Below are 27,963 nucleotides of genomic sequence, written 5' to 3' on the forward strand. Positions count from 1 at the left end.
GGCTGGGTGGATGGGCGCAAAAGGGAAAAATAACTGGGACAACTGTAATAGAATAAATAATAAAAAAGAAATACGGTACACTTTTGGTAAGAACATTGAATGGGAAAGGCCCACATAAAGCATTAGTTTTAAGCCTCAAAGCTATTGGGAGAAATAAACTAACTTTTGTAACCATAGTTATGAAAAAACGCCCTGATTTCATTATTATCAATGTCGAACAAGATTTTAAATCAGTTAAAATTTATTTAATTAAGCATAAAGTTACTTTCACATTTGTCTACAACCACAGTAAATACAGTTTTGGCATAAAGACACAGTCTTTGGAATTTAAAACATCCCCAACTGCAAAATTACATACAGGAAACCCCATCATTGTTTATGTAATAGTGGATTTGTTAATCAAATTAAAATAATTACACTATGTAGGATAAAATAAAATGGAAATAATTTACTCATAAAATTCATATTTAAATCATCTTTATTTACAAAATAGTATCCTGAGAATGTAATTTCATTAAGCTCCAATTTGAGCATAAGTATAGCCACTTAAGTAACAGCTGTTACTTAAACAGAACATGAGAGAAGGCGAAATTACTTCTGATATATATATATATATATATAGATCATTTATCATAGAAATGTACACTTGTAAACTATAATCTTAATGTCACCCCAATTATTTTAATTAAAAGAAAAGAAAAGAATAATAATTACTTTTGAAAAGAGACCAAAAATATTGTCAAGTTTCTTGTGGTTCTGGATGTTCATTCAGTAGCCGGCTCATTTGAAGGCGGAATCAACCCTGATGGGACCTCACTTCTACTTTCAGGATGTGAGGGTGGGGCTGGGGGTTGGGGAAAAAAATCCAGCTCTTGGGGGAAGATAATGAGGAAAAGCTCTCGGTGGGTAGACATTTCTCACTGTTCAAAAAGATTAATAAAAGACATTCTTTTAACTTTTAAGCACCTATACTGCAACCCTAATAAATCATTAGCTTATAACTTCTAGTACCTACCTATCTTTACATTCAAAAATTGACACCAGAATAATTACTTGATCTAACAAATGGAATTTTTACAACATTGAGAAAAACATACTTCCTTCAACTACACATGATTAAAGGGAATATCATAAATTTTAGACCCAATTTTTTACTTATGAAGATCTAACATGTTAACACTTTTTAAAAATAATTATTTCAAACTATACAAACTTACTTTTAAGAAGTTTCCATGTAATATATTTTCACCAGACTTAAAATTCAGACCAGTAATTGCCAATTCCAATTTGATATTATCCTAAAACATTTATAGTTATATCAAACACTGCCTAAAAATTCCCCAAACAAAATTCACTTTAATTCACATCTTAAATAAAAGAGGAATGAGGGAAGGAACGACCACATCAGGAAAATAACAGGCTTCTGCCTACTGTTTGCTAATCATGCATCTATTTTGTAGAAAACTATAGTTCTAAATGGCAATGTATAAACATAAAAGCAATAAAGTATTTCATTTTTCCGATGTGAGGCTAAAAGAATTTCAATAAATTCAACAATTAGTCCAAACACATTTTAGATTTAAATAAGTAGGCCTGCATGAGAACTACTTAAGAAAAACGACTTGACTTTAAAAATACTTTAGCCAGTGATTTTAATGCTAAAATATAATTGTAATTATTTTCACTAATTGCCATAGTAACCAGTTTCTGTCAAATAAGGTACAAATAATTTCAGTCTTAACATAAGACTGCTGCAAAAATTCAATGATCTTGACAAGCAAAATACAAAAATAATTCCATATTATTGAGATGAGTCAAGCTGAAAACTCGTTACAGTCTACTGATGGTTGGCTGCCTTCCCTAAGGCAGTGTACCAAAGTAATGGTGCACTCACAGAATGTGAGAAAGTTTTCCTCCACTATATTAGTACATGAATAGGAAGTGGACTTAACATGTCTGATTTATGCTGTAAAACATATTAATTTTTTTTAAAAAAAGCATACTTGCAAATGGAGGAGGTGGTGGACCAGAAAAGTCCCTCGGAGGAAAATAATCACGAGAAGCTCCATACATGCTGCCTGGAGGCGGAGGGAAAGGAGGACCTCTTCTCATGTACGGGCCCCTTACATCCACTGGGAGCAACGGACCTCTGACTGGAGGAACAAAGCCAGGGCCAGTTGCTTCACTTTTGGTGGGGAGAGATGCATCAGGCACATTTAAATTCTGTAACAAATTGACAGATGACAGTCACTAAAAATAACAGCAAAATTTGTAACCATTTCCTAGGCAGCTAGGCAGAAAGCAGTACATGATAGTCTTAAATGTCTCCAGGGAAAGATTCAAACAGATTTCTACATCAGATGGATTTTTGCCATCACAAATATTTTATTAACTCAAAGAGAAAACAGCTTTAACCAACAAAGTAATATTCTGACTCAAGATATAGCACACGAATAGCCCAAGAGTACAAAATCATATATTCTTTTATCAAGCATATACTGAAAAGAAGATGCTTATGTTTATATTTTCAACACAAAATAAGGCAACCAAAACCAAAATTGTAAACACAGTAACAAAAATATACTTCAAAACATTCAAACAAAAATCCAAGGGGAGAAAATCCAAATTCTTGTTTAACTATAATAAAATAACTCAAGCCTCTAGCTTACAGACAGATTACAGTCTGTAAGTTGTATTTTATTATCATTAGGTACATTCCAGAAAAGAAACAGCTATAATGCTAAGTAGGAAGTGTATTTGTCAAAATAAAAGAGCTATATATCGACAACTAGATTCCTAGCTAAGTTTCTGTTCCAGTTAACCAAGAGATTAGAAGGTTCCCAAACAATAAAATTCCACTTTCAATACTTACACCAAGATCGTCTTTGCTGTCATTTCTACTGGATTCCATTTCTGAAGACTTTGGCCCATCTAGATATAAAAGTTAAACCATGAATACATGACTTACCACCACATTCCTAGAATAGCTCCAGATCACAAAGAACAGTGATGCTTCCCCATTCCCCTCATCAGCACATAAACCAGCTTGACACCAGCAACCTTTATTAGGGCCACAGAGAAGACTGAGGTCCCTGGGAACCTTGGCAGACTCAAATAATCAAAGTTCTGCAAAGGCATGTCGCAGCCTGTTCCTAGGCAATCCTGCTCCAAGCAGCATTGTGAGACTCCTAGGAAGAAGCATGACTCCTCCTTTCTTTCTTCTGTCCTCCTTCTTTCATTTTACTCCTACCTCACTTCCTTTTTTTCTCTCTCCTTCCCTCTTTTGCTCCTCCTTTCCTCCCTCTCACCTTTCTTTCTTTATTCCTCCATCACATAGTACAGACTAGCCTTTGAATTTAGCCACTGTTTCTAAACAAATGTTCCTAAACTTTGTTATCAAGAACTACTCCGACTCCTAAGAACATTCCAGCTCTAAATTAATGCAACTCTCTGTTTCCACTGTTCTTATGCCTGAGCCACTTAGCACTTCTGGGGTAAAATATACCTCGGAGCCATGAAGACTGGCACCACTCCAGGCTGACAGCTGCTTACTGCCTAGCTTTCCTTCTGTGTCTTCTAAGCCAGTTTTCTCCTCAGCAATTTCCAACCCCCATTCTCCTCAAAAGTATTATTCCAGACACTTAGAAACTCCCTTAACTTTTTCTAATCAAACATATAAATATAACAGCAATTTTATTGCTCTGATATTTCCTCCTATTATCATGGAAAAGGATCCTTGTAGACAATCTATAACTCTGATTCTGTGCTCAGAATCCCTCCCTCCCCTCCAGCTTCCTTAGGGATTTTCCTTGGTCTGTTGCCTCCCTCTTCCCTTTCTGCAAGTCTCTCCCAACTGCTATGTAAAAATGACACAGAATCCCCCTACAGCTAGCTACCTTGTTCCTTAACAGTCAAGAACTGTTCTATACACATTGTTCAAAATTCCTCCCATTTTATTCTCATTTTACTGTAATCTATTTGCAACATCAACTGTTCTACTGAAATGGTTTTCCCCAGGATCAAAAGCAGTCTTTTTTTTTTTTTTTTTTTTTTTTTTTGCTAAACACAGTCCTTATGTTATTTCTCACCATGCTGACTCCCTCCCTCTTTAAATCCTCTCGCCTTTAATTTCTGTGATAGTACCCCTCCTTCTCTCCATCTCTTCTTTCTAGCTGCTGCTTTCTTCAGTCTCTTTGAGGGTACCACTACCTCTAACCACGCTTACATAGTGGTCTCTTCAGCATTCCACCATCGGCCCAATTTTTGTGCCCTTCTCTCCTTGAGAAATCCCCTCTACTCCTACAGCTTTAATTTGATGTATACATACTATTAATGACTTCCAGATGTTTAATTCCCATCTAGATATTTCCCCTAGGACCTGAAAGCTTGAATTGCCTATCTGACTATTCATGCAGGTGTAATAGAGGCACTGCTAATTTTCTAAGTTCAAAATGTAACTTATAATCTTTCTTGTCAAATTTCCTTGCTGCTCCTTGTTCCTTGTCTCAGAACAATGAATGGCCCAGATGCCACAGCCAGAAACCTGGGCATCAGCCAAGATTCCTTCTTCTTCCTGACTCCCACATGCCTTCAATTCTAATTCCTCCCAATTCTGTTTTCTCTATGTCTGTTCCCATTTATCTATCCCCTCTGCTAAATTACCACTACCACTCATGTAGATTCCTATCATAAGTCTCCTAAAATATTACCCTGCCTCCACTCCCTCCAATCTATTCACCATAATGCAATCACAGCAATTCCTCTAAAATTCAGATCTGATTATATATATTTTTTGTTTAAAATATCTTTTAATGTGTTTACCCTGTGAATAAAGTCCAAATTTCTAAACAGGTATGCAAGACCCTGAAAACCTTTTTTTGTATATTTTATTGATTATGCTATTATATTTATCTCAATTTTCCCCTTTTCCCTCACTCCACCCTGCACCCCCCAACCCTCCAGCATTTCCCCCACTTAATTCATGTCCATGGGTTGTACATATAAGTTCTTTGAGTCCTCTGTTTCCTATACAATTTTTGACCTCTCCCTGTCTATTTAATGCCTACCAATTATGCTTCTTCTTCCCTGTACCTATTCCCTACCTATTCCTCCCTTCCAACTCCCCACTGAAATCCCTCCATGTGATGTCCATTTCGCTGATTCTGTTCCTGTTCTAGTTGTTTGCTTAGTTTTTGTTTTCATTGTTTTTCTTTTCTTTTAGGTTCATGTGTTGATAGTTGTGAGTTTGTTGTCATTTTATTGTTCATATTTTTTATCTTCTTTTTCTTAGATAAGTCCCTTTAACATTTCATATAACAAGGACTTAGTGATGATGAACTCCTTTAACTTGACCTTATCTGGGAAGCACTTTCTCTGCCCTTTCATTCTAAATGATAGTTTTGCTGGATAGAGTAATGTTGGATATAAGTCCTTGCCTTTCATTCCTTCAAATACTTCTTTCCAGCTCCTTCTTGCCTGCAAGGGTTCTTTTGAGAAATCAGCTGATAGCCTTATGGGAACTCCTTTGTAGGTAACTGTCTCCTTTCCTCTGCTTCTTTTAGGGTTTTCTTTTTGTCTTTAATTTTGGATAACTTAATGATGATGTGCCTTGGTGTGTTCCTCTTTGGGTCCAATTTCTTTGGCACTCTCTGAGCTTCCTAGACTTCCTGGAAGTCTATTTCCTTCACCAGATTGGGGAAGCTTTCCTTCATTATTTGTTCAAATAAGTTTTCAATTTCTTGCTGCTGTTGTTCTCCTTCTGGCACCCCTATGATTCAGATACTGGAATGTTTCAAGTTGTCCCAGAGGTTTGTAAGCCTCTCTTCACTTTCTTGAATTCTTGTTTCTTCATTCTGTTCCGGTTGGATGTTTATTTCTTCCTTCTGCTCCAAACTGTTGATTTAAGTCCCGGTTTCCTTCCCTTCACTGTTGGTTTTGTATACACTTTTCTTCATTTCATTTTGCATAGCCTTCACTTTTTCCCCTATTTTGCAACCACACTCAACAATTTCTGTGAGCATTTTGATTACCAAGGCTTTAAATTCTCCATCAGATAGGTTGGCAATCTCCTCATTGCTTAGCTCTCTTTCTGAGGTTTTGCTCTGTTCTTTCATTTTGGCCCTATTTCTTTGTTAGGGGTCCCTGTTAAGTTGTAATAGGGCAGGGCCTTAGGTATTCACCTGGGCAGGGCAACCCTCCTTGCTGTGCTGCAGCCCTGCCTGTGTGTGTGTGTGGGGGGGGGGGGGGGGGTGGCCAGAGAGGGAACAGTGGAACAGTGCAGCTCCCCTGCTGGCTCTAGTCCACTTCTCAACAAACTCTGTGTGAGACTGGCAGTTTTTGTCACCAAAGCAATTGCTGCAGTCCACAGCAAGCTCTGAGTCTCAATTTATCCTTAAGTTAGCCCCGCCTGAGCAGCCTGCTGCCTCATCGCAGCCAGCCCCAGCAAGGCCCTGAAAACTCTATGCACTACTTACCTCTTCACTATTTGTTTCAATATACCCAGACTCACACTCCACATTGCAGCCAAAACTTACCAGGCACTCTTAATTCTAAATCTTCTCCTAAAATATTATCACCATTATTTTGGCCCACCTAATTCCTCCAAGAAGATTTTCTTGACTAGCCTACACACAAATACTAACACCCCATCTTGGTGAGTGCCCCACATGCTCCCATAACATTTTGTACTCATTACTTCTGTCATTATGTTGTGCAACACTATATGCACAACCTCAAGGTATAAGGAATGCTGAGCTCCTGCTCACCACTGAAACAGAGCGATTTCCATAATGCCTGTCATACAGTGAGCATTCTATAAATATTTAGTGCATCAATAACTGGGTCCAAGAGGTCCACTACCCTGTCATTTCAAAAAAGAATAGGGATCAAGGCTATAGCTTAAGTTAGGCAGACATGGGTTCAAATCCTGCCTCAGATACTTTCTATCCCAAGATCATAAGCACTTTTTTGAGTTTCAGTTTATCTAAAAAATGAAAATACTAGTGTCTACCTTCATAGGTTCATTGTGAAGGTTAAATGACATAATTCACTTTCATTCAATAAAATACTTATTGACCACTAGGTGCTAAGTCAATGTATTTCAACCATACCTCTCTCCATTCTCTTTCATGTAAATACCAAATAGTAACAAAGCAATAGTAATACATTACATTCATATAAAACTTTTCAATTCACAAAACGCTTCCACACACATTAACTCACTTAATCCTCAAAGACCTTGTCAAGTGGTCAATATCCCAGTTCTACAGTGATTATCCACATGACTGTTATTGTTTTTTCTCATTGTTTGCTTATACTATTGTTGGCACAGACCCCACCTCCCAACTGACTTTTCAAATTCTCTCAAAAATAACTCATGTGGCACATCCCTCTTGGAGTTTCCCCTGATCCCTCAGACAGATAAGCATTCTCCCTTCCTGTGAACCCAGCACATTCTCTAATGAGACTTACTATTCTCACCAGCATTAAAGATACATGTCTTTCTCCCCCAATTATTAGTATAATTATAATAAACCATGCTTTATTATAATTACATTGTCTGCAATATCATGCAGGGCACCTTCTAAACAAGAAGCACTTAAATATTATCTGCTTAATTGGATGTTGTTCAATTACCAAAAATAAATAAATAAACATGTAAAAAAATTAAATAGCAGTAGTTTATACATATGTTTTCATTCCATTATGCATGAATTAATGAGGGAAAACAATTTCAAAAGCCTAACAAAAAGAATTTAATTATAACTAATAATAGAAATCTAGGCCATAGGTCTGTTTTCTAATTATTATTAAAAAATATTTTCTAAATGATTAGTTCAAACAAATAATGCTCTCCCTACAACTATATACCCTTTCCTAAAGAAACTTTTACCAATAAATTTATATTAATTTTCTATTTATGTTTTAATCTTTTTATATTCTTAATTTCTTTATATACTTCTAATTGATACATTAGATACATACACTTCCCAACTTCAGTGGGTTGCTTTGTAGTGATTTAAGGAAAAGAGAGCCTGACAAATACTAGGTTCCTCAGTAAATGTTACACAAAATGTTTAAATAAGAAAATTGATTAAACCAGCAACAGAGCATGCACCCAAATTATTTTTCTGGTGAATTTTCACATATCCATTCACATTAGCCTAATTTCCCTCATGACTAAACAGGATATATGTAAGTTTACTGGGAAAATTACAAAATTAATCATGGAACAGAGTAAACTTTCCATCACAGGTTAACAGAGTCAACTCATTACCATGGCGCCCACACCAATCACCAACGTCTACACAGACACCATGGGCACCACAGACTATGTCCAACACAACAAGAAATGCAAAAGCAGGAACATTTCAGAAAAGAAACTGTGGCCTTTGGAGTTACCACATATAGCAATTATATGGTCCTTTATTCAGCTTCTAGTTTTTTAGTTTGCCACCATTATTTAAAAAAACACAAATATATACAAAGTATGTATTACCTGCTTTATCCTGTGATGGCATATTAAAACTTCTGAGTTCTGCTGGCCCAGATAGTCTACCAGTATTAGGATAAAATCTGTCTTGCCTTTGTGGAGGAAGAGCTGGATCAAGATAAGGTTGGCCTGAAAAAACAATTTTTTAAATATTTTCACCATCATAAATATAAATCAAGTTGACTTAAGTTTAATATATTGAACACAGACATTTCTCTTGTTTTCTAAAAGATTCTAACCATATTCTTGGCAAATAATAGTAAAGAATTTTGGGAAAATTACATATTGCACTAAAGGCAATAACTTTATTTGCTTTTATAATAAACACAAGCATAATATGCTACCCCAAATTTTTAAAGTTTGACTATAATGTGTAAATTAAAATGTGAATATAATTTAGTTATATATATTTACATAACTTTCCATTTTAGTAACAGTAGAAGGAGACAGATGACATCAATATGTCAAAAAAGACTATGAAAAGATAGCTACCAGCAAAGAAAGAAAAAACAGAATATGTTGTTGGTATAGCAAAAAATTTAGCAGAACAGACAATAATAAAAGAAATGGTCACCAATGTAGAAAGCAAATTATTCACAGGTCATTCATTACTGATTAAATTGTCAGTAACTTCAGTATTTTGGAATTTAGTGTCCCTCCAAAACTGAAAAGGAAAATTCTGACAAAACAGATGAATGGAAGGTTCACAATGCTCAGATTACAGACATCTGGACAGATGCACAACTGGGCACAGGCTCTGACTCAGGTGCTTCTACAGCCACCCTCCTTTGTTCCCAGGGGTTAAGATGATAAAGTGGTCATTCCTGGGTCCCTATAGAACTCATCATTCTTGAAAAAACATATAGGTAGTGTACCTCATCCTTGATAGGTGATGGCAAACTTTTGACAGATTAGGTTTGCATATGCCCAAGTACAAAAAATATGGGGAAAGTCAAATATGTGGAAGCCCAAAGACAAATATGGGGGAATTGTGTGACTCTCTCCTATCCTTATACACACAAACAAATGGCCCCAAACTACCTTCTATAACTGTTCTAGGCAGTGGTTCATAATATGAACTCCATACAATGTTGGATATGCCAGTCCTCACCTGACTCAGTCCCATGGAACCTTATTGATACACCTCTCCCACACAAACCCAAGAAATCATGTGGCATCAAGCAGAATACACAGAATGAATTACATTTAATGAGCTCCCAAGGGTCAACGGATATAACTTAGGAGAGCCAGATCCACATGGGCTTAAAGGCTCATTTCCTCCCCCTTTCAGAATCTTAGCAGAGCTGTCTCAAAGGGTCTGAATTAGCCCCAAGGAAGAAAAGACCAATACCAAGCACCAAGAACTAAACTGAGTTTCCCCTTTCTACTCCAAACATACAGACTGCAGACTTGGGCAAGGGGAGAAAATAGGGAAATGCGAAAACCTCACGACTCTTTCTTAATCAGGTCTCAGATACCATATCATTATTTTGCATCTAAAATACATCCCCACAATATCAGCAACTTCAGAAACATAAAATTTTGCTACAAGCTTACTATTTTAAAAATTATATATCCACACTGTCCTCTACTGGCAAAAGTAATCCATTCCTTAAATCTACCCGGGCCTATTATATGCCAGAGTGACTAATTGATTTTCGCACAGTCCATGCATGCTCTTAGTCTAATGACAGAAATACACACACAGAATGGGATCAATGCCTTAATATAGGGACATACAAATAATATAAGAGGTGGTCTATGTAATTCTGATCGAAAGAATCAGAATGTTGTCAAACAGAAGGTAAAGCTTGCCCTGTAAGTCAGGAAGAAGGAACAAGTGAACAAGGATATTCTGGTCAAACTCAAATATACATGTACACATACACAATGTAATAAGATGAATTATGTGGAAGGCATATCACAATGAAAGGCTTAAATACAGCAAATAGGACATAAATTCCTTTCTTTTTTGCTTTCTTACTTGTTTTCTACCACCTTTGTAAGAAAAGAGTTGATCAGAAAGAATGGGAGAAGGAAAAGGATCAGGTTAAAAAATGAAAACGGGGTGGGAATAAGTATACAGGGCATTCTGCAGCAATTTCATAAACTAAGAATAAGAATAAAATTCAATTATGTCTAGTTTCAACAAAAATGCTGTTCATCTCTTTTCATTCCTTAACAAATCTTGGACTACAATTGTTCCCTGACCACCTGCTTTAATAATCTGGAGTCCTATCATGTAACAGGAACATCAACATGGTTGAAAAGAGAATTATAAAGATGGATTAAAGGTTAGAATTTCTTTTTAAATTCAATACTGCTCATTCACCAAGTAAAATAACCATTTCCACTTAAAAGAGAAAATGAAAAAATCTAATAATTAAGGAATTTAAATGAAATGAAAAGAAAAATTTCCAGAAGTAGTTGCTAAAAGCAATGATATTGATAGGTAATGACTCAGGAAAAAGAGAACAATGGCGAAGAAAAAGTGTATAATAGACTGCCAGCCAAGATGGAGGCCTAGGTAGATACACTGTATCTTCTCACACATCTGAAGGACAGACAACAAAGAACAACCAGACCTGCCAGAAAATTGAACTGTATGAAAGTCTGACAACAAAGGAGCTAGACAAACATTCATCCAGACCTATAGGAGGGGCGGAGAGGAGCAGCTGGGCAGAGAGGACTCACAGCAAGGTGGAGGCTGGTGGAGCAGCCAGTCCCACACTTGCAGTGGATAAACCGGAGGGAACAATTGGGGAGTGAGACAGACCACGCCAACCAGTGTTCCAGTGTGGGAAAAATAAAGTCTCAAAACCTCTGAATGAAAAAACCTATGGGGGTTAAGGTGTCAGGAAAAACGCCCAGCCTCACAGGAGAGTTTGTTGGAGGGACCCACAGGGTCCTAGAACATATACAAAACCACCCACTTGGAAGGGCCCAATATGCCTGTAGTTAGTGGAGGAAATGACTGAAGGCGAGCCGAGAGCTAATCAAGAGGCACAGTTCCCTCTCGGACACCATGCCACATACAGTGCCACAACAAAGCAATGTGAGTTGCTCAGTCCTGGCAAATACCTGAGGCTCCACCCCTTACTAGGTAACAGGAGTACAGATACAAAAAAATACGGCCAAAATGAAAGAACAGATCCAGGCTCCAGAAAAAATAAGTGATGAAGAGATGGCCAACCCATCAGATGCACAGTTCAAAACACTGGTAATCAGAATGCTTACAGAAATGGTTGAGTATGGTCACAAAATAAAGGAAGAAGTGAAGACTATGCAAAGTGAAATAAAGGAAAATGCACAGGGAACCAACAGTGAAGGGAAGGAAACTGGGACTCAAATCAATGGTTTGAAACAGAAGAAAAAAGAAACACCCAACTAGAATAGACTGAAGAAACAAAAATTAAAAAAAGTGAGAAGAGGCTTAGGAACCTCCACAACACTTTAAATACTCCAACATCTGAATCATAGGGGTGCCAGAAGGAGAAGAAGAAGACCAAGAAATTGAAAACTTGTTTGAAAAAATAATGAAGGAAAAATTCCCCAAGCTGGCAAACAAAATAGATTTCCAGGAAATCCAGGAAGTCCAGAGAGTGCCAAAGAAATTGGACACAAGGAAGCACACACCAGAGCACATCATCATTAGATTACCCAAAATTAAAGGGAAGAGAATCTTAAAAGCAGTGAGAGGAAAAGAGATAGTTACCTACAAAGCAGTTCCCATAAGACTATCAGTTGATTTCTCAAAAGAAATCTTGCAGGCAAGAGGGGCTGGAAAGAAGTATTCAAAGTCATGAAAGGCAAGGACCTACATCCAACATTACTCTATCTAGCAAAGCTATCATTTAGAATAGAAGGGCAGAGAAAGTGCTTCCCAGATAAGGTCAAGTTAAAGGAGTTCATCATCACCAAGCCCTTATTATATGAAATGTTAAAGGGACTTATCGAAGAAAAAGAAAATAAAAAATACAAACAGTAAAATGACAACAAACTCACAGCTATCAACAACTGAACCTAAAAAAAAAAAAAAGCCAAAACAAACTAAGCAAACAACTAGCACAGGAACAGAATCACAGAAATGGAGATCACGTGGAGGGTTATCCACCAGGAGGGGCAGGGGAGAATGGGAGAACAGGTACAGGGAATAAGTAGCATAAATGGTAGGTAGAAAATAGATAGGGAGATATTAAGAATAACATAGGAAATGTAGAAGCCAAAGAACTTATATGTATGACCCATGGACATGAACTAAGGGGTTGGAATGGGTGTGAGAGGGAGTATGCAGGGTGGCGGGGAATTAAGGGGGGAAAATGGGACAACTGTAACAGCATAATCAATAAAATCTATTTTAAAAAGGTGTCTAAGACCCAGACTTATGCAAATATAAAGATTTAATTTAAGATAAAAAGTGATGCAAATTGACAAACCAATATATACTATTAAAATAACATCTAATGGGGTAAAAATACCTCCTCACCCTAAACATTAAAACAAAAATAAAATCCTGGTTAAAGGCTTAGAAATCAAAACAATTTTTTAAAAATTTTTAATGATATATTTTATTGATTATGCTATTACACTTGTCCCATTTTCCCCCCTTAATTCCCCTCTGCCCTGCACAGCCCGATTTTTTAAATTTTTAGATGAAAACTAAGCCTATCTCTTTGATCTAGGAAGAGGTCTCAAACAAAACAAAAACTGTATAAAAATGAAGATGGGTTAGTTTACCTATAACAAAATTTGAAACATGTATAATAATCATATCCATTAATAATAAGTTGAAAAAATATTTGCAAAATACAAAAAGTTAGTATGTAAAATATACTAAAAATTCCTATTAAGAGATAAAATGGATCAGGTAATTTAAAGAAAGAAACATATATGATATATAAAATTAAAACATTCTCAAGCTCACTTAAAGACCTACAAAGAAAAATGAGATAAGAGTTTTAACTCATATGACTGGAAATGTTGAAAAAAGTTTTACATCAAGGTTTGGAGAAACAGGTACTCTCAAATACTTTATGTACAGCTATGCACGTTTTGAGGACAATGACACAGTCTCTATTAAAAGTGAAAATATGCATACCCTGTTACCCAACAATTTCATTTCTTGGAATCATCTATAAAGAACTTATGTGCAGCCCTGGCCAGTGTGGCTTAGTTGAAGCACTGTCCTGTAAACTGAAAGGTCATGGGTTCAATTCTCAGTCACAGCACATGCCTAGGTTGAGGGATTGTCCCCAACTGACACATGTGCACAAGGCAACTGATTGATGTTTCTCTCCCTCTTTCTCTTGCTCCCTTTCCCTCTCTCTAAAATCAATGGGCATGACACTGGGTGAGGATAAATATAGAAATAAATAAAAATAAAAGAATATTCGTGTAAAAAAGTGTTCATGGCATCATTGTTAGTATTGGTGAAACACTGGTAACACTGTCCTAAATACTCACCAAAGAAGCCTAGATGAATATATTGTGGTATATTTATATACTGAAATACTGTACAGCAATTAAAGTTTATACATATTGAAACAGAAAGAATTCAAGACCATATTGCTGATAAAGAAACTTGATAAAACAGAAATATACATTTTCTTGAATATCATATATAAATTTTAAGTTTACACACACAAAACTCATGAGTAGTTGCCTCTGGGAAAGGCCCCAGAGATGGCCCCAGAGATGGAACTAAAATAAACTTTAGCTTATTTGTACAGATAGTGTGGTATTTTTATGTTTTATTTACACAATCACAAACAGACTCATGTACAACACACATGCACACACACATCTGAAGCAAATATTAACATATACATCTGGGAGATAATATACAGGATTTTGTTACATTATCTCCATTTTTGTTTCTTAATCTGTAAAATGTGAATAACACCCTCAAGTGTGTTAGAATGACTTATAAAAAGCACTTAATATAGTATCTGGCACAATGTAAGGGCCCCAACATAAATGTAATGGTGAAATTTTTTAGTATAAACTATATTAAAAATACAGTACTGACTGGTCTCACTCAAATTTATGACCATAAATTTCATATGGATACTCAACATTACTCTGATCATACATTTCACTAATGTTTGAGTTCCTTCACTCCTCTAACTGGCTATTGTCTACCTTTTTCTCTCTCTTCAAAACCCTGACAATCCCCCTTGTCTCCCATCTCCAGTTAATAAACTTGCCACATCAGTATCCTCAGTCACCCTCACCCATCTTTAGATCTGTACCCACTTGCTTCTTTTTACAAAGCACAAAAAGGATTCAGCTCTATTTCTCAATTATACTCTGGATCCCATGTGTTTTGTCTACTACTCAGGGTTTCACTTTTATAATGATAACCTCTCCAATACATCATCAATTTCTCCTATCTTGGATTATTCTCATCAGCAAATAAACATGTTGTAATATTTCCCATCTTTAAAAAACAAAAATACCTCTCCCACAAGTTACCATCTCTAGCTTTTACTGAAAACATTTTTCAAAAATTTGTTTAAATTTGTCACCACACACTAATCTCTCCTTAATCTACTCTCATCAGAAAGACTGAAAAAAACTTAAACACAGATTTTTCAAGTTTATGTAAATATATATATATAAAGCAATAACTTAACCAAATATTAACAATTAGAATTTATACAAAAAGATACAAGTGATATAAAAGCTACACACTATACAAGAGCCCAAAATTGTTTAATCAACATTAAAGTAAATAGCATCCTTTAAGAAGATAAAAGCATTGAAGTTTTTAGGGCACTTTATTAAGTTTATGAAGAATCCAAATCTCAACAAGGTGATCAAAAATAAGCCTACCTTAAAACACACTATAATTCTATCAAATGAATCTTGTCTAGAAAGAATGTTCAGATTACAGGACAATGATCTGTATAAATGTGTACAAATCACAAGACAGTCAAGTCAAATCTATGTCTGTGCTTTTAAAGCTATCTAAATTGCTTTCATCTGCTTAGCCTCCTTTTGTTTCTCAAAGTAAAGTTAAAAACTGTCCTTATCAATTGATGTTTGAAACACTGATGTTTCTCTCCCTTTTTCTCCCCCCACCCTTCCCCTCTGTCTAAAAATAAATAAAATCTTTAAAAACAAAAAAGCTCCAATAGCCATGGGCATGTAAAGCACAGCATAGGAAATAGAGTAGCCAAATAACTTACATGCGTGACCTGTGGAAATGAACAATGGTGTGGGGATTGCCTGAGAAAAAAGGGGTTGCTAGGTGGAGGGGGGCAAAGACAAAAAAATTGGGACAATTCTAATAACATAATTAATGGAATAGAATAAACATAGTTATAGAATAAGTAAAAACAAATGATAAAAGTAAAATCCGTCAGGTGCAGTGCATTCATGACATCAATTCTTTACCCCTCCTTGTATATCCTTGTCTTCAAGAGGTAGAATATATTCCCTGCCCACTGATTCCAAATTCTGTCATGTGACTTGCTTTGATCAATCAAATGTTAGCTGTTGTGATTCAAAGAGAGGCTTTTCTACTGAACCAACAGCAACAAGGATGAGGGATTTGCAGAATAAAGTTCCATTTCTGACAGAATGAGCATTAAGCAAGGTAAGTCATATTGGTTAAATTTTTGTTGCAGTTTTTATTAAGAATTTATAATGAGCTAGTTATTTTTAGAACATATTCCTGTTAAAATTCCAACTGACTACTATATGATATGTGATTAAAAATTCATTCATCAATAATATTTTTCTGCTAAAATTGTAAAGATTTCTTACTAAATTCATTAGACGAAAACTGTTTCTTGATCTGAATGTTAGTTATATGGGTGTACTCAAACTATGAAAAACATCACCAAGACACGTAAAAGTACTTGCACTTTCCTACATGTATTGTACCAAATAAGGATTTTTTTTTAGTTTTGATTTTAAAATACGGATTCTCAGAACAGCAAAAATATTACAGAGAGATCCTGTGAAACCTTTCCAGTTTTCCCCAATGTTTACATTTTCTATTAACTATAGCACAATATAATAACCAGGAAAGTAATGTTGGTACAATGCATGTGTATAATTCCAGGTATTTTAGAACATGTGCAGATTTGTGTAACCACCACCACACTCAAAAATACACGTTTTCCATTTCCACTAAGGTCTCCTTCATGCTATCTTTGTAAGTCACATCTACTCTCTTCTCCCTACTAAACCTAACTCAGGGCAACAAGTAATGTTTTCCATTTCTATCATTTTGAGAGTGTTATATACATGGATCATATGACCTTTCAAGATTTTTTTCCCACTCAGCATAATGCCTTTGAGATCTATTCAAACTGGTGCTTGGATCAATAGTTCACTCTTTCCACTTTGATTCCACTGTGTCAGAGAACATATTGTATGATTTCAATTCTAAATTTGTTGAGGCTTGTTTCAGGCCCAGCCTATGATTTATCTTCGGAAATGTTCAGATGGAGGTTGAAAAGCATCTGTATTCTGCTACCACTGGGTGATATATTCTGTAAATTGTAGATTAGGTCACATTGGTTGATGGTATCACTGTCTTATTTATATCCTTGATGATTGTCTGTCTAGCTATGAATGCTGAGAAGGGTGCTGAGGTCTCCAACTGTAACTGTGCCAACTGTCTATTTCTCCTTTCAGCTGGATCACATTTAGCTTCACATACTTTGTAGCTCTATTGTTTAGCATATACACATTTAGGATTTGCTGTCTCTTCTTGATTCTTTTTATCACTATGTAATGTCTTTCTCTGTTCCTGGTAATTCATTCTGAAATTTACTTTATCTGATATAAATAACAGCCACCGCAGCTTTCATTGGATTAATGTGTGCACAGTGTATCTTTTTCTATCATTCAACTTTCAACATACCTACCTATACTATTATATTAAAATGAGTTTTGTATAGACAGCAAATAGTTGAGTCATGGTTTGTTTGTATGTTTGTTTATTTTTATTATTAAATGTATTGTGATGAAATTGGTTAATAAAAACATATAGATTTCAGGTGTACAATTCTCCAATACATCATCTGTGTATTATATGTTCCCCAGCCCAGGTCCAGTCTCCTTCCATAACCATTTATCCCCTCTCTACCCTCTTCTAGCTTTCCCACCCCCTTCCCTCTGGTAATCACCACACTGTTGTCTGTGTCTATGAGTTGTTGTTTTTTTGCCAACTCCCTTTACCTGCTTCATCCAGTCTCCCAACCCCCTTACCTTCTGAGAACTTTCAGTCTACTCTCTGTATCTATGAGTCTGTTTCTGTTTTATGTTGTCCATTAGATTCCACGTATAAGCGTAATCATGTGGTACTTGTTTTTCTCTGACTGCCTCATTTCACTTAGCATACCGTTCTCCAGGTTCAACCATGCTGTAGTAAAAGTTAAGATTTCCTTCTTTCTTTTACAACCAAGTAGTACATCATTGTGAAGATGTATCACTGCTTTTATATCTGCTCACCAACTGATGAACACTCTAAGACTGCTTTCAAAACTTGCTATTATAAATAATGCTGCAATGAACACAGGAGTTCATATATTCTAATTACTGTTTCAGATTTCTCTGGATATATTCCCAGAAATGGAATTGCTGGGTCATAAAACAGTTCCATTTTTAATTTTCTGTGGAAATTCCATACTGCTTTCCACAGTGGCTGCACCAGTTTGTATTCTCACCAACAGTGCACCAGGGTTCCCTTTTCTCCACATCCTTGCCAACACTTGTTTGTTCATTTGTTGATGATAGCCACTTGGACTTGTAGTTTTAATTTGAATTTCTCTGATGGTTACTGACACTGAGCAACTTTTCATATGTCTATTGGCCATCTGTATGTCCTCTTTAAAAAGGTGTTTATTCAGGCCTTTGCTCATTTCTTAATTGGATTGTTTTTTGGTATTCAGCTGTATACGTTCTTTATAAATTCTGGATATTAAGCCTTTATCAATCAGATATATCATGGGAAAATATGTTCTCACAATCAGTGAGTTGTCTTTTCATTTCTGGTGATGGTTTCCTTTGCTATGCAAAAAACTTTTTAGTTTGATGTAGTCTCATTTATTTGTTCTTTTGTTTCCCTTGCCCAAGAAGATGTATCAGAAAAAAGTATTGCTACAAGAAATAACCAAGATTTTACTTGTTTTCTTCTAGAATCTTTATGGTTTCGGGTCTAAATGTAAATCTTTACTCCATTTTTAGGGTTAATCTTCTTTATGGTGTGAGAAGGTAGTTTAGTTTCTTTTTTTTTTTGCATGAATCATCCAATTTTACCAACACCATTTATTGAACAGACTGTCTACCCCATTGTATGTTCTTGCCTCCTTTGTCAAATATTAATTGACGATAAAGGTGTAGGTTTCTTTCTGGCTTCTCTATTCTGTTCCATTGATCCATAAGTCTGTTTTTATGCCAGTACTATGCTGTTTGGATAACTATGACCTTATAATACAGTTTGATTGCTCTTCTTTCTCAAAATTGTTGTTGCTCTTTGGGGTCTTTTGTGGTTTCACATAAATTTTTGGAATACTTGTTCTAGTTCTGTAAAATATGCCACTGGTATCTTGATAGGAAATGTGCTGAATCTATAGGTTACTTGGGGTAGTATGGACATTTTAATGATGTAAATCATTACTACCCATACATGATCACAGAATATGCTTCCACTTATTTTATCTCCTTCAATTTCTTCAGTGTCTTATAATTTTCTGAAGATAAGCATGTTACTTCCTTGGTTAAACTTAATTCTAGGTATTTTGTGTGGGTGTGTGTGTGTTCAATTGTAAATGGGACTGTTTTCTTAGTTTCTCTTTCTGATAGTTCACTATTGATGTATTAAAATGCAATTGATTTCTGGATATTTTTTATCCTGCTACTTTACTGGACTCATTTATCAGTTCTAGTAAATTTTTGGTGGAATGGTTAAGGTTGTCTATATGCAGTATCATATTTTCTGCAAATAATGACAGCTTTACTTCTTCCTTTCCAATGTGGATACCTTCTTGTCTGATTACTATAGCTAGGAATCCAGCGTTACATTGGATAAGAGTAGTGAAAGCAGCTCTGATGATGTGGCTCAATGGGTTGGGCATCATCCTGGGAACCAAAAGGTTGCCTGTTAGATTCCTGGTCAGGGTACATTCCTGAGTTGCGGCCCAGGTCCCCAGTTGGGGGTGTGATAGATGCAACTGATTTTCTCTCACATTGATGTCTCTCCCTCTCCTCCTTCCTTTCTCCTCTAAATATAAATAAAAACTTTTTAAAAAGAGTGGTGAAGCAGACATCCCTGTCTTGCTCCTGATCATAAGGAAAACACTTGCAGATTTTGCCCACTGAGTATGATGTTGGCTGTGGGTTTGTCATAAATGGCCTTTATTTTGTTGAGGTATGATTCCCTATTCTCACTTTGCAGAGAGTTTTTATCACAAATGGGTGCTGGATTTTATCAAATACTTTTTCCGCATTATAAATATGATTATGTGATTTTTTATCCTTCATTTTGTTTACACGGTGAATCACATTTATTGATTTGCAGATATTGACTAATCTTGCATCTCTGGAATAAATCTCACTTGATCATGGTGTATGGTCTTTTAGTGTATGTATTGCTGGATCTTGTTTGCTAATATTTTGTTGAGAATTTCAGCATCTATGTTCATCAGGGCTATTCGCCTATAATTTTCTTTCTTTGTAGTTTCTTTACCTGGTTTTGACATTAGAATAATGCTGGCCTTGTAAAATGAGCTTGGGATTCTTCCATCCTGTTAAATATTTTGGAATCATTTGAGAAAGATAGGTGTTAGTTCTTTGAATGTTTGGTAAAATTCACCCGTGAAGCCATCTGGTCCAGGACTTTCTTTTATGGGAGGTTTTAAATTACTACTTCAATTTTATTAGTTGTAATCCGCCTATTTAGATTCTCTGATTCTTCATGATTTAGTTTTGGAAGATTGTATGAGTCTAGGAATTTATCCATTTTGTCCAGATTGTCCAATTTGTTGGCATATGATTATTGGGATTATTTTTTACAATCCCTTATTTCTCTGGTGTCAGTAGTCACTTCTCTTTCATTTCTGATTTTATTTATTTGAGCCCTCTCTCACCTTTTCTTGATGAGTCTGTTTAAAGATTTGTCCATCTTGATTATCTTTTCAAAGAATGAGCTCTAGGTTTCACTGATCTTTTGTATTGCCTTTTTTTAGACTCTATTTTATTTATTTCTGCTCTGTTATTTATTATTTCCTTTCTTCTACTTCCTTTAAGGGTTTTTGATGTTCTTTTTCTAGTTCCATTAGATGGTTTATTCGAAATTTTTCTTGTTTCTTGAGGTATGCCTGTAATGCTATAAATTTCATCTGAGGACTGCTTTCTTTGTGTCCCAAGATTTCAAGTTGTTGTGTTCTCATTTTCATTTGTTTCAAGGTATCCTTGCCCTCACTGTTCAGCCTATTCATTGTCTAGTATCATGTTATTCAGCTTCCATATCTTTATATTTTTCAGTTTTCCTCTTGTGACTGATTTCTAGTTTCATGCCATTATGGTCAGAGAAGATGCTTGATATGATTTCAATCTTCTTAAATATACTGAGACTTGTTTTCTGTCCTAACATGTCCTATCCTAGAGATTATTCCATTTGCACTTAAAGAATGTATATTCCACTGCTTTGAGGTGAAATACTCTGAAGATATCAATTAAATTCATCTGATCTAGTGTGTCACTTAAAGGCCACCATTTTCTTGTTGATTTTTCTGTCTGGAAGATCTGTCCATTGATGTCAATGGGGTGTTAAAATCCCCTACTAGGACCCTGGCTGGTGTAGCTCAGTGGATTGAGCGTGGACTATGAACCAAACTGTCACCAGTTCGATTCCTGGTCAGGGCACATGCCTAGATTGTGGGCCAGGTCCCCAGTAGGGGGCATTCAAGAGGTGACCACACATTGATATTTCTCTTCCTCTCTTTCTCCTTCTCTACCACTCTCTCTAAATATAAATAAAATCTTAAAAAAATCTCCTATGACTGTTCCTTTATTGCTGTCAATCTCTCCCTTTATGTCCATCAAGACTTGCTTACATGTTTAGGTGTTCCTATGTTGGATACATAAATGTTTACAAGGTTATAATCTCTTGGATTGTTCCCTTTATCATTAAGCAGTGTCTTTTCTTACAACAGCCTTGTTTTATAGTCTATTTTGTCAGATATAAGTATTGTTACCATAGCTTTTTTTCTTTCCAATTAGCACGGAGTGTCTTTTTCCATACCTTTACTTTTAGTTTGTGTGTATCTTTCCTTCTGAGGTGGGTCTCTTGCAGACAGCACATATATATATGGGTAGGGATTGTTTTCTTATCCATTCAACTACCCTGTCTTTTGATTGGAGCATTTAAGCCATTTACATTTAAGGTGACTATTGATAGGAGACTATTGATTGCCATTTTATTCTTTTTACTATGTTCCTCTGTTTCTGGTTTGTTTCTCTTTCCTTCTTCTTCAAAAAGATCCTTTAACATTTCTTATAGTATTCGTTTGGTCATAAACTCTCTCAGTTTTTTCTTCTCTGGGAAGCTCTTATTTCTCCAATTTTAAATGACAGACTTCCGGTAGACTTCGGGCAAGATGGAGGAATAGGTGGACGAACCGTACCTCCACGCACAACCAAGATTAGAACAACAACAATTTAGAGGCAGAAAAACACCCAGAACTGACAGAAAATTTATCTGAATGGAAGTCGGACAGCCAAGAAGTTGAGGTAGACCCGCACATCCAGACTGGGGGGAGGGGCCAAGAGGACAAGCCGGGCGGCCCGGGTCGGCAGCGTGCAGAGATCGGGGAGAACTTGGCGTGAACTCCGCATGTGAGCCATCCGGGGCACACAAGAACGCAGCGGTGGACCCTGAGTACGCAAGCTGCGGCTGGCAGACCCACAGGGGCAGCGATTGTGGACCAGGGCAGAGCTCACAGTCCAGGATCCCAGAGAAGTGACTGAGATCCCAGGAGAACGGAATTACTGCCATTGTTCCCTCCCATCCCCACTCCCACCCCCGCCCCCACATATAACGTCACCATCTAGTGACTACGGTGCCTAGCCCTGGTGAACACCTAAGGCTCCGCCCCTCACTGTGACAAGAGCAACCAGACCGAAAAAAAAAACAAAACAGGAGAGACAGGGAGAGACATGTTTCCAACAGAAGAACAGATCAGTCCCCCAGGACTCATCCTTTTGAGCGACCAAGAAATAGCCAAACTATCAGATGCACAGTTCAAAACACTGGTGATCAGAAAGCTCACAGAATTGGTTGATTTGGGGTGCAAATTAGATGAAAAGATGCAGGTTACCATAAAAGAGATGAAGGAAGATACACGGAGGAGAGCCAATAGTGAAGGGAAGGAAACTGGGTCTCAAAACAATACAGTGGACCAGAAGGAAGATAGAATCAACCAAGCAGGAAAGCATGATGAAATAAGAATTCAAAAAAAAACAAGGAGAAGCTTAAGAGCATCCAGGACCTCTTTAAACATTCCAACATCCGAATTATAGGGGTGCCAGAAGGGGAAGAAGAAAAGCAACAGATTGAGCACGTATTTGAACAAATAATAAAGAATCCCCTGGATTCTTGCAAGAAATCCAGGAAGCTCAGAGAGCCCCAAAGAAGTTGGACCCAAGAAGAAACACACCAAGGCACATCATAATTACATTAGCCAAGGTAAAAACGAAGGAGAGAATCCTAGAAGCAGCAAGAGGTAAGGGGAAAGTAACCTACAAAGGAGTTCCCATCAGACTGTCAGCTGATTTCTCAAAAGAGACTTTACAGGCAAGAAGGGGCTGGAAAGAAATATTCCAAGTCATGAAAGACAAGGACCTACATCCCAGATTGCTCTATCCAGCAAAGCTCTCATTTAGAATGGAAGGGCAGATAAAGTGCTTCTCAGATAAGGTCAAGTTAAAGGAGTTCATCTTCACCAAGCCCTTATTTTATGAAATGCTAAAGGGACTTATCTAAGAAAAGAAGATAAAGAAAAAACATGCATCGTAAAAGGAAAGCAAACTCACAATTATTAACAACCACACTTAAAGCAAAACCAAAAGAAACTAAGCAAACAACTAGAACAGGAACAGAACCACAGAAATGGAGATCACATGGAGGGTTAGCAACAGGGGGGTGGGAGGAGGAGAGAGGGGGAAAAGGTACAGAGAATAAGTAGCATAGAATGTAGGTTGAAAATAGATAGGGGGAGGGCAAGAATCGTACGGGAAATGTAGAAGCTAAAGAACTCATAAGTATGACACATAGACATGAACTAAAGGGGGGGGGAATGTGGGTGGGAGAGGGGGTACAGGGTGGAGGAGACTGAAGGGGGGAACTGGAACAACTGTAATAGCATAATCAATAAAATATATTAAAAAAATGACAGCCTTCCTGGGTAAATCAGTCTTGGCTGTATTCTTCCTTTTCATCACTTTGAATATTTCATGCCAAACCCTTTTAACATCTGCCATTTTTTGTTTGTTTTTCTATTTGTTCCCTCTGTTTATTTTTCTGTTTCTTTCTCCTGTCTTATGAGTTACTTGGACATCTTTTAGAATTTCATCTTAATTTATATGTTCTAGTGTTTTGAATGTATTTCTTTAAGCAAGTGTTCTATTAGTTGCTCTAGTTATTACATTGCTAATCATAGCCAACTCATGTCAACATTTTCCAATTTGATTACATTACTACTTGACCTGGATCAGGAAGCCTCCCTATAAGAAGTTTTTAAAAATTGAAAAAAGTGTGTTTCTTAGCTGGATTTAGAGAAGAGTGACTCACATGCTTTTAGTACATCAAACAAACCAAAACTCAAATGTCACTGTGGATCATAAGCCTGGAAACGTAGAAGTATAAATATTAGGAAATAAGTTAGTATACTATAGTTAGCAAAAGGAAAAAATAAAACATTGAAAATAGTCAAATGATGTATCTTTTCAACTCTTTTGACATGTGTGTGCTTTTTCTGTATCCCAATTATTCCTTGTATTTGTGCACAGTCATAAAAAATATTTTTATTAACTTCTCAAGAATTACCATGACATATAAATGCTAAATTATGTAAATTCCCTAGAACAAAATAGTTTTTGTATCTACACATGGAGTTGTTTCTAAGAAGTCATTGAACCCTAAAGCACACTTAAAAACAAGCCAGGACTTATACAAAACAAAACTCAAATATTTTTCTAACAAATTCATGCTTACAAAAGCAACTTCTAAAAGCACTGTTATATATGCCAGGAAGGGGACAGGGAAGACACTCCAGTTCAACTGTGGTATTGCTCCTTTAATATCATTGCTAATTTTCACATTTTTTAAGTTCCTATGTAGTTGTAAACTATAAGATAATTTTGAATATGCAATTTGTAATGTATAAAATGCTATTTTGAAAGTAAAAAAGGGGGGAGAGGATTACTTTAGAGTATCATCACTCCTCTATTTCACAGAAGTCCATATTTTAGAGGTGAGAAAACAGTGACAGACACAATGAAATGCTTAAGATTACACAAGAAATTAACAGAATGATAAAATAAATACCTAGGTCTTCTTATTCCCTGTTTCATGGTCTAATTTACCAATTAGCAATTTGTAATACAAAATAAAAGAACCAACCCAGAAACCTGTTCAGTGACTATTTAGATGGGATAGAGATGCACCAAGGACAAACAGATGATGCTTTAGGAAGAAAGGCAGAACATAAGCAGAGACTCTTGGGACCAATAACTTGTGAATTCTCTAAAGGAAGGTCTACACAGATGTAAAGATATGATATCTGCCACAATCTTATAATCAAGTCCTTTGGGACTGAGGTTGTAATTTATTAATCTTATTTTTATCACACCTAAACACATTTAAATGAATATTAAAGTAAACATCTCCAAGGAATCTTTCAAAGATGTTCTATGCCACCCTTTTCTAAATTCATTAAGTTTGTAAGTAACAGCATATATATTTCTAAATATAAAAGCAGTAGGAAAAATACTCAGCTTTCTCAGATTTAGGTATTCATTCATTCAACAATATTTCCTAAACAAATACTACGTACCTAGCATTGTTCTAGGTGTTCTGAACAAAAGTAACACGAGTGTCTACCTCTATGAATCTAATATTCTCAGTGATATCAAACAAAGCAGGAGCTACACAGAATAAGGATTATCACTTCAGAGAACATACACATACTACCATAACAAAGGTTAATTTCCTGAAATTAAAGATTTTTAACCACAATATTCTTCCTTCTCCAGCTTCTCAGGGAGAAATATGAAATAGTATATTGTTTTAAAGGTAACTAATTTATACAGTGCAGACATAGCTAACTTTCTGTAACAATGTCTGAAATACTGGGCATAAGTAAAAGTTCAGCAAACTAAGTAATCTGAAATACATTCAAATTAGGGGTTATAGGAGAATCAAGTCTACATGTTCTGGCCAAGATGGAGGCATAGGTAGAAACCCTTTGCTTCCTTGCACAACCAAAAGGAGGATAACAACCAATTTAAAATCAATAAACGACCAAAATAACCAGAAAATCAAACTGCACAGAACTCTAACTACCAAGGAATTAAAGAAAAAATCAACCAGAACAAGCAGGGAGGCGGCTGAGGGATGGGGCTGACTACCAAGCTCCCTACAGCTGCAAGGGAGGAACTGACTTAAGGGGAAAAAAACTAAGACTCAGAGCTGACTGTGGGCTAAGGCTGAGGTTGCTATGATGGAAGATACTTCCCATCTGACAGGAGAGTCTGTTAGAAAGTGCCCTAGAGACAAGCAGGCAAGCCGCATTGTTCCCTCTCTGGCCCCTCCCACACAGGCAGCCCAGCAAAGAGGGCTGCCTTGCTTGGGTGAATACCTAAGGCTCCGCTCCCTTACAACCTCTCAGCTGCTCCAAGACAGAGAATTATGGCCCAAATGAAAGAACAAGAGCAAAACCTCAGAACTAAGTGATGAGGAGACTGCCAACCTATCTGATGGAGAATTTAAAGCCCTGGTAATCAAAATGCTCACAGAACTGATTGAGCTTGGTCAAAAATAAAAGAACTAATGAAAGATACCCAAAATGAAATAAAGCAAAATATTCAAGGAACCAAAAGTGACAAGAAGGAAACCAGGATTCAAAGCAATGATTTGGAACAAAAGGAAGAAATAAGCATCCAACTGGATCAGAATGAAGAAACAAGAATTCAAAAAAAAAAATGAAGAGAGGCTGAGGATTCTCTGGGACAACATGAAACATTCCAATATCTGAATTATAGGGGTACCAGAAGGAGAACAACAACAGCAAGAAATTGAAAACTTATTTGAACAAATAACAACAGAAAACTTCCCCAATTTGGAGAAGGAAATAGACTTCTAGGAAGTCCAGGAGGCCTAGAGAGTGCCAAAGAAGTTGGATCCAAAGAGGAACACACCAAGGCACATCATCATTAGGTTACCCAAAATTAAAGACAAAGAGAAAATCCTAAAAGAAGCAAGAGGAAAGGAGACAGTTACCTACAAAGGAGTTCCCATAAGGCTATCAGCTGATTTCTCAAAAGAAGCCTTGCAGGCAAGAAGGGGCTGGAAAGAAATATTCCAAGTGATGAAAGACAAGGACCTACATCCCAGATTGCTCTATCCAGCAAAGCTCTCATTTAGAATGGAAGGGCAGATAAAGTGCTTCCCAGATAAGGTCAAGTTAAAGGAGTTCATCATCACCAAGTCCTTATTATATGAAATGTTAAAGGGACTTATCTAAGAAAAGATAAAAAATATGAACAATAAAATGACAACAAACCCACAACTATCAACACACAAACCTAAAAGAAAAACAATGAAAACAAAAACTAAGCTAACAACCAGAACAGGAACAGAACCAGAGAAATGGACATCACATGGAGGGATTTCAGTGGGGAGGGGGAAGGAAGGAATGGGGGGAAGGTACAGGGAAGAAGCAGCATAATTAGTAGGCATAAAATAGATGGGGAGAGAGAAAAAATAGAATAGGAACAGAGGACTCAAAGACCTTATATGTACAACCCATGGACATGAACGAAGGGCAGGGGATGCTGGAGGATTGGGGGTGCGGGGAGGGGGGATAAAGAGGGAAAAATTGGGGAAACTGTGTAGCATAATCAATAAAAATACCTGAAAAAAATTAGGGGTTATAGGAACAACAGTAATTGCCTTTTTTCAGGATATTCTGCTATGAGTCTTCTGGTATATATGTATGTTTTGGCAAGATATCTGAGATACATTATTCAGTTAAAAAAAAAAAAGAAAGGACAAGTAGCTTTGTCTCGTATGACTCAATTGGTTAAGAGTGTCTTCCCATAGACCAGAAGGTCATGGATTCAATTCATGGTCAGGGCACATACCCAGGTTGCAGGTTTGATCCCTGGTCAGGGGGCCAACAAAAAGGCAATGTTTCTCATTTCAATGTTCCTCTCTCTTTCTCTTTTCCTGTCTT

At 36.5% G+C, this 27,963-nt stretch overlaps 1 protein-coding gene across 1 annotated transcript in view; it reads right to left on the reverse strand.

Moving 5' to 3' along the window:
- Positions 1 to 223: 223 nt before the first annotated feature.
- Positions 224 to 27,963, reverse strand: part of MIA2 (MIA SH3 domain ER export factor 2) — a 115,906-nt gene continuing 88,166 nt past the window's right edge. Inside the window, 6 exon segments of the mRNA XM_036028925.1 lie at positions 224 to 766; positions 768 to 845; positions 847 to 920; positions 2,004 to 2,223; positions 2,873 to 2,931; positions 8,498 to 8,620. Coding sequence (XP_035884818.1) covers positions 740 to 766; positions 768 to 845; positions 847 to 920; positions 2,004 to 2,223; positions 2,873 to 2,931; positions 8,498 to 8,620 — 581 coding nt within the window. The 3' untranslated portion in view covers positions 224 to 739.

The sequence above is a fragment of the Phyllostomus discolor genome, chromosome 1 (genome assembly GCF_004126475.2).
Source record: "Phyllostomus discolor isolate MPI-MPIP mPhyDis1 chromosome 1, mPhyDis1.pri.v3, whole genome shotgun sequence".
NCBI lineage: Eukaryota > Metazoa > Chordata > Mammalia > Chiroptera > Phyllostomidae > Phyllostomus > Phyllostomus discolor.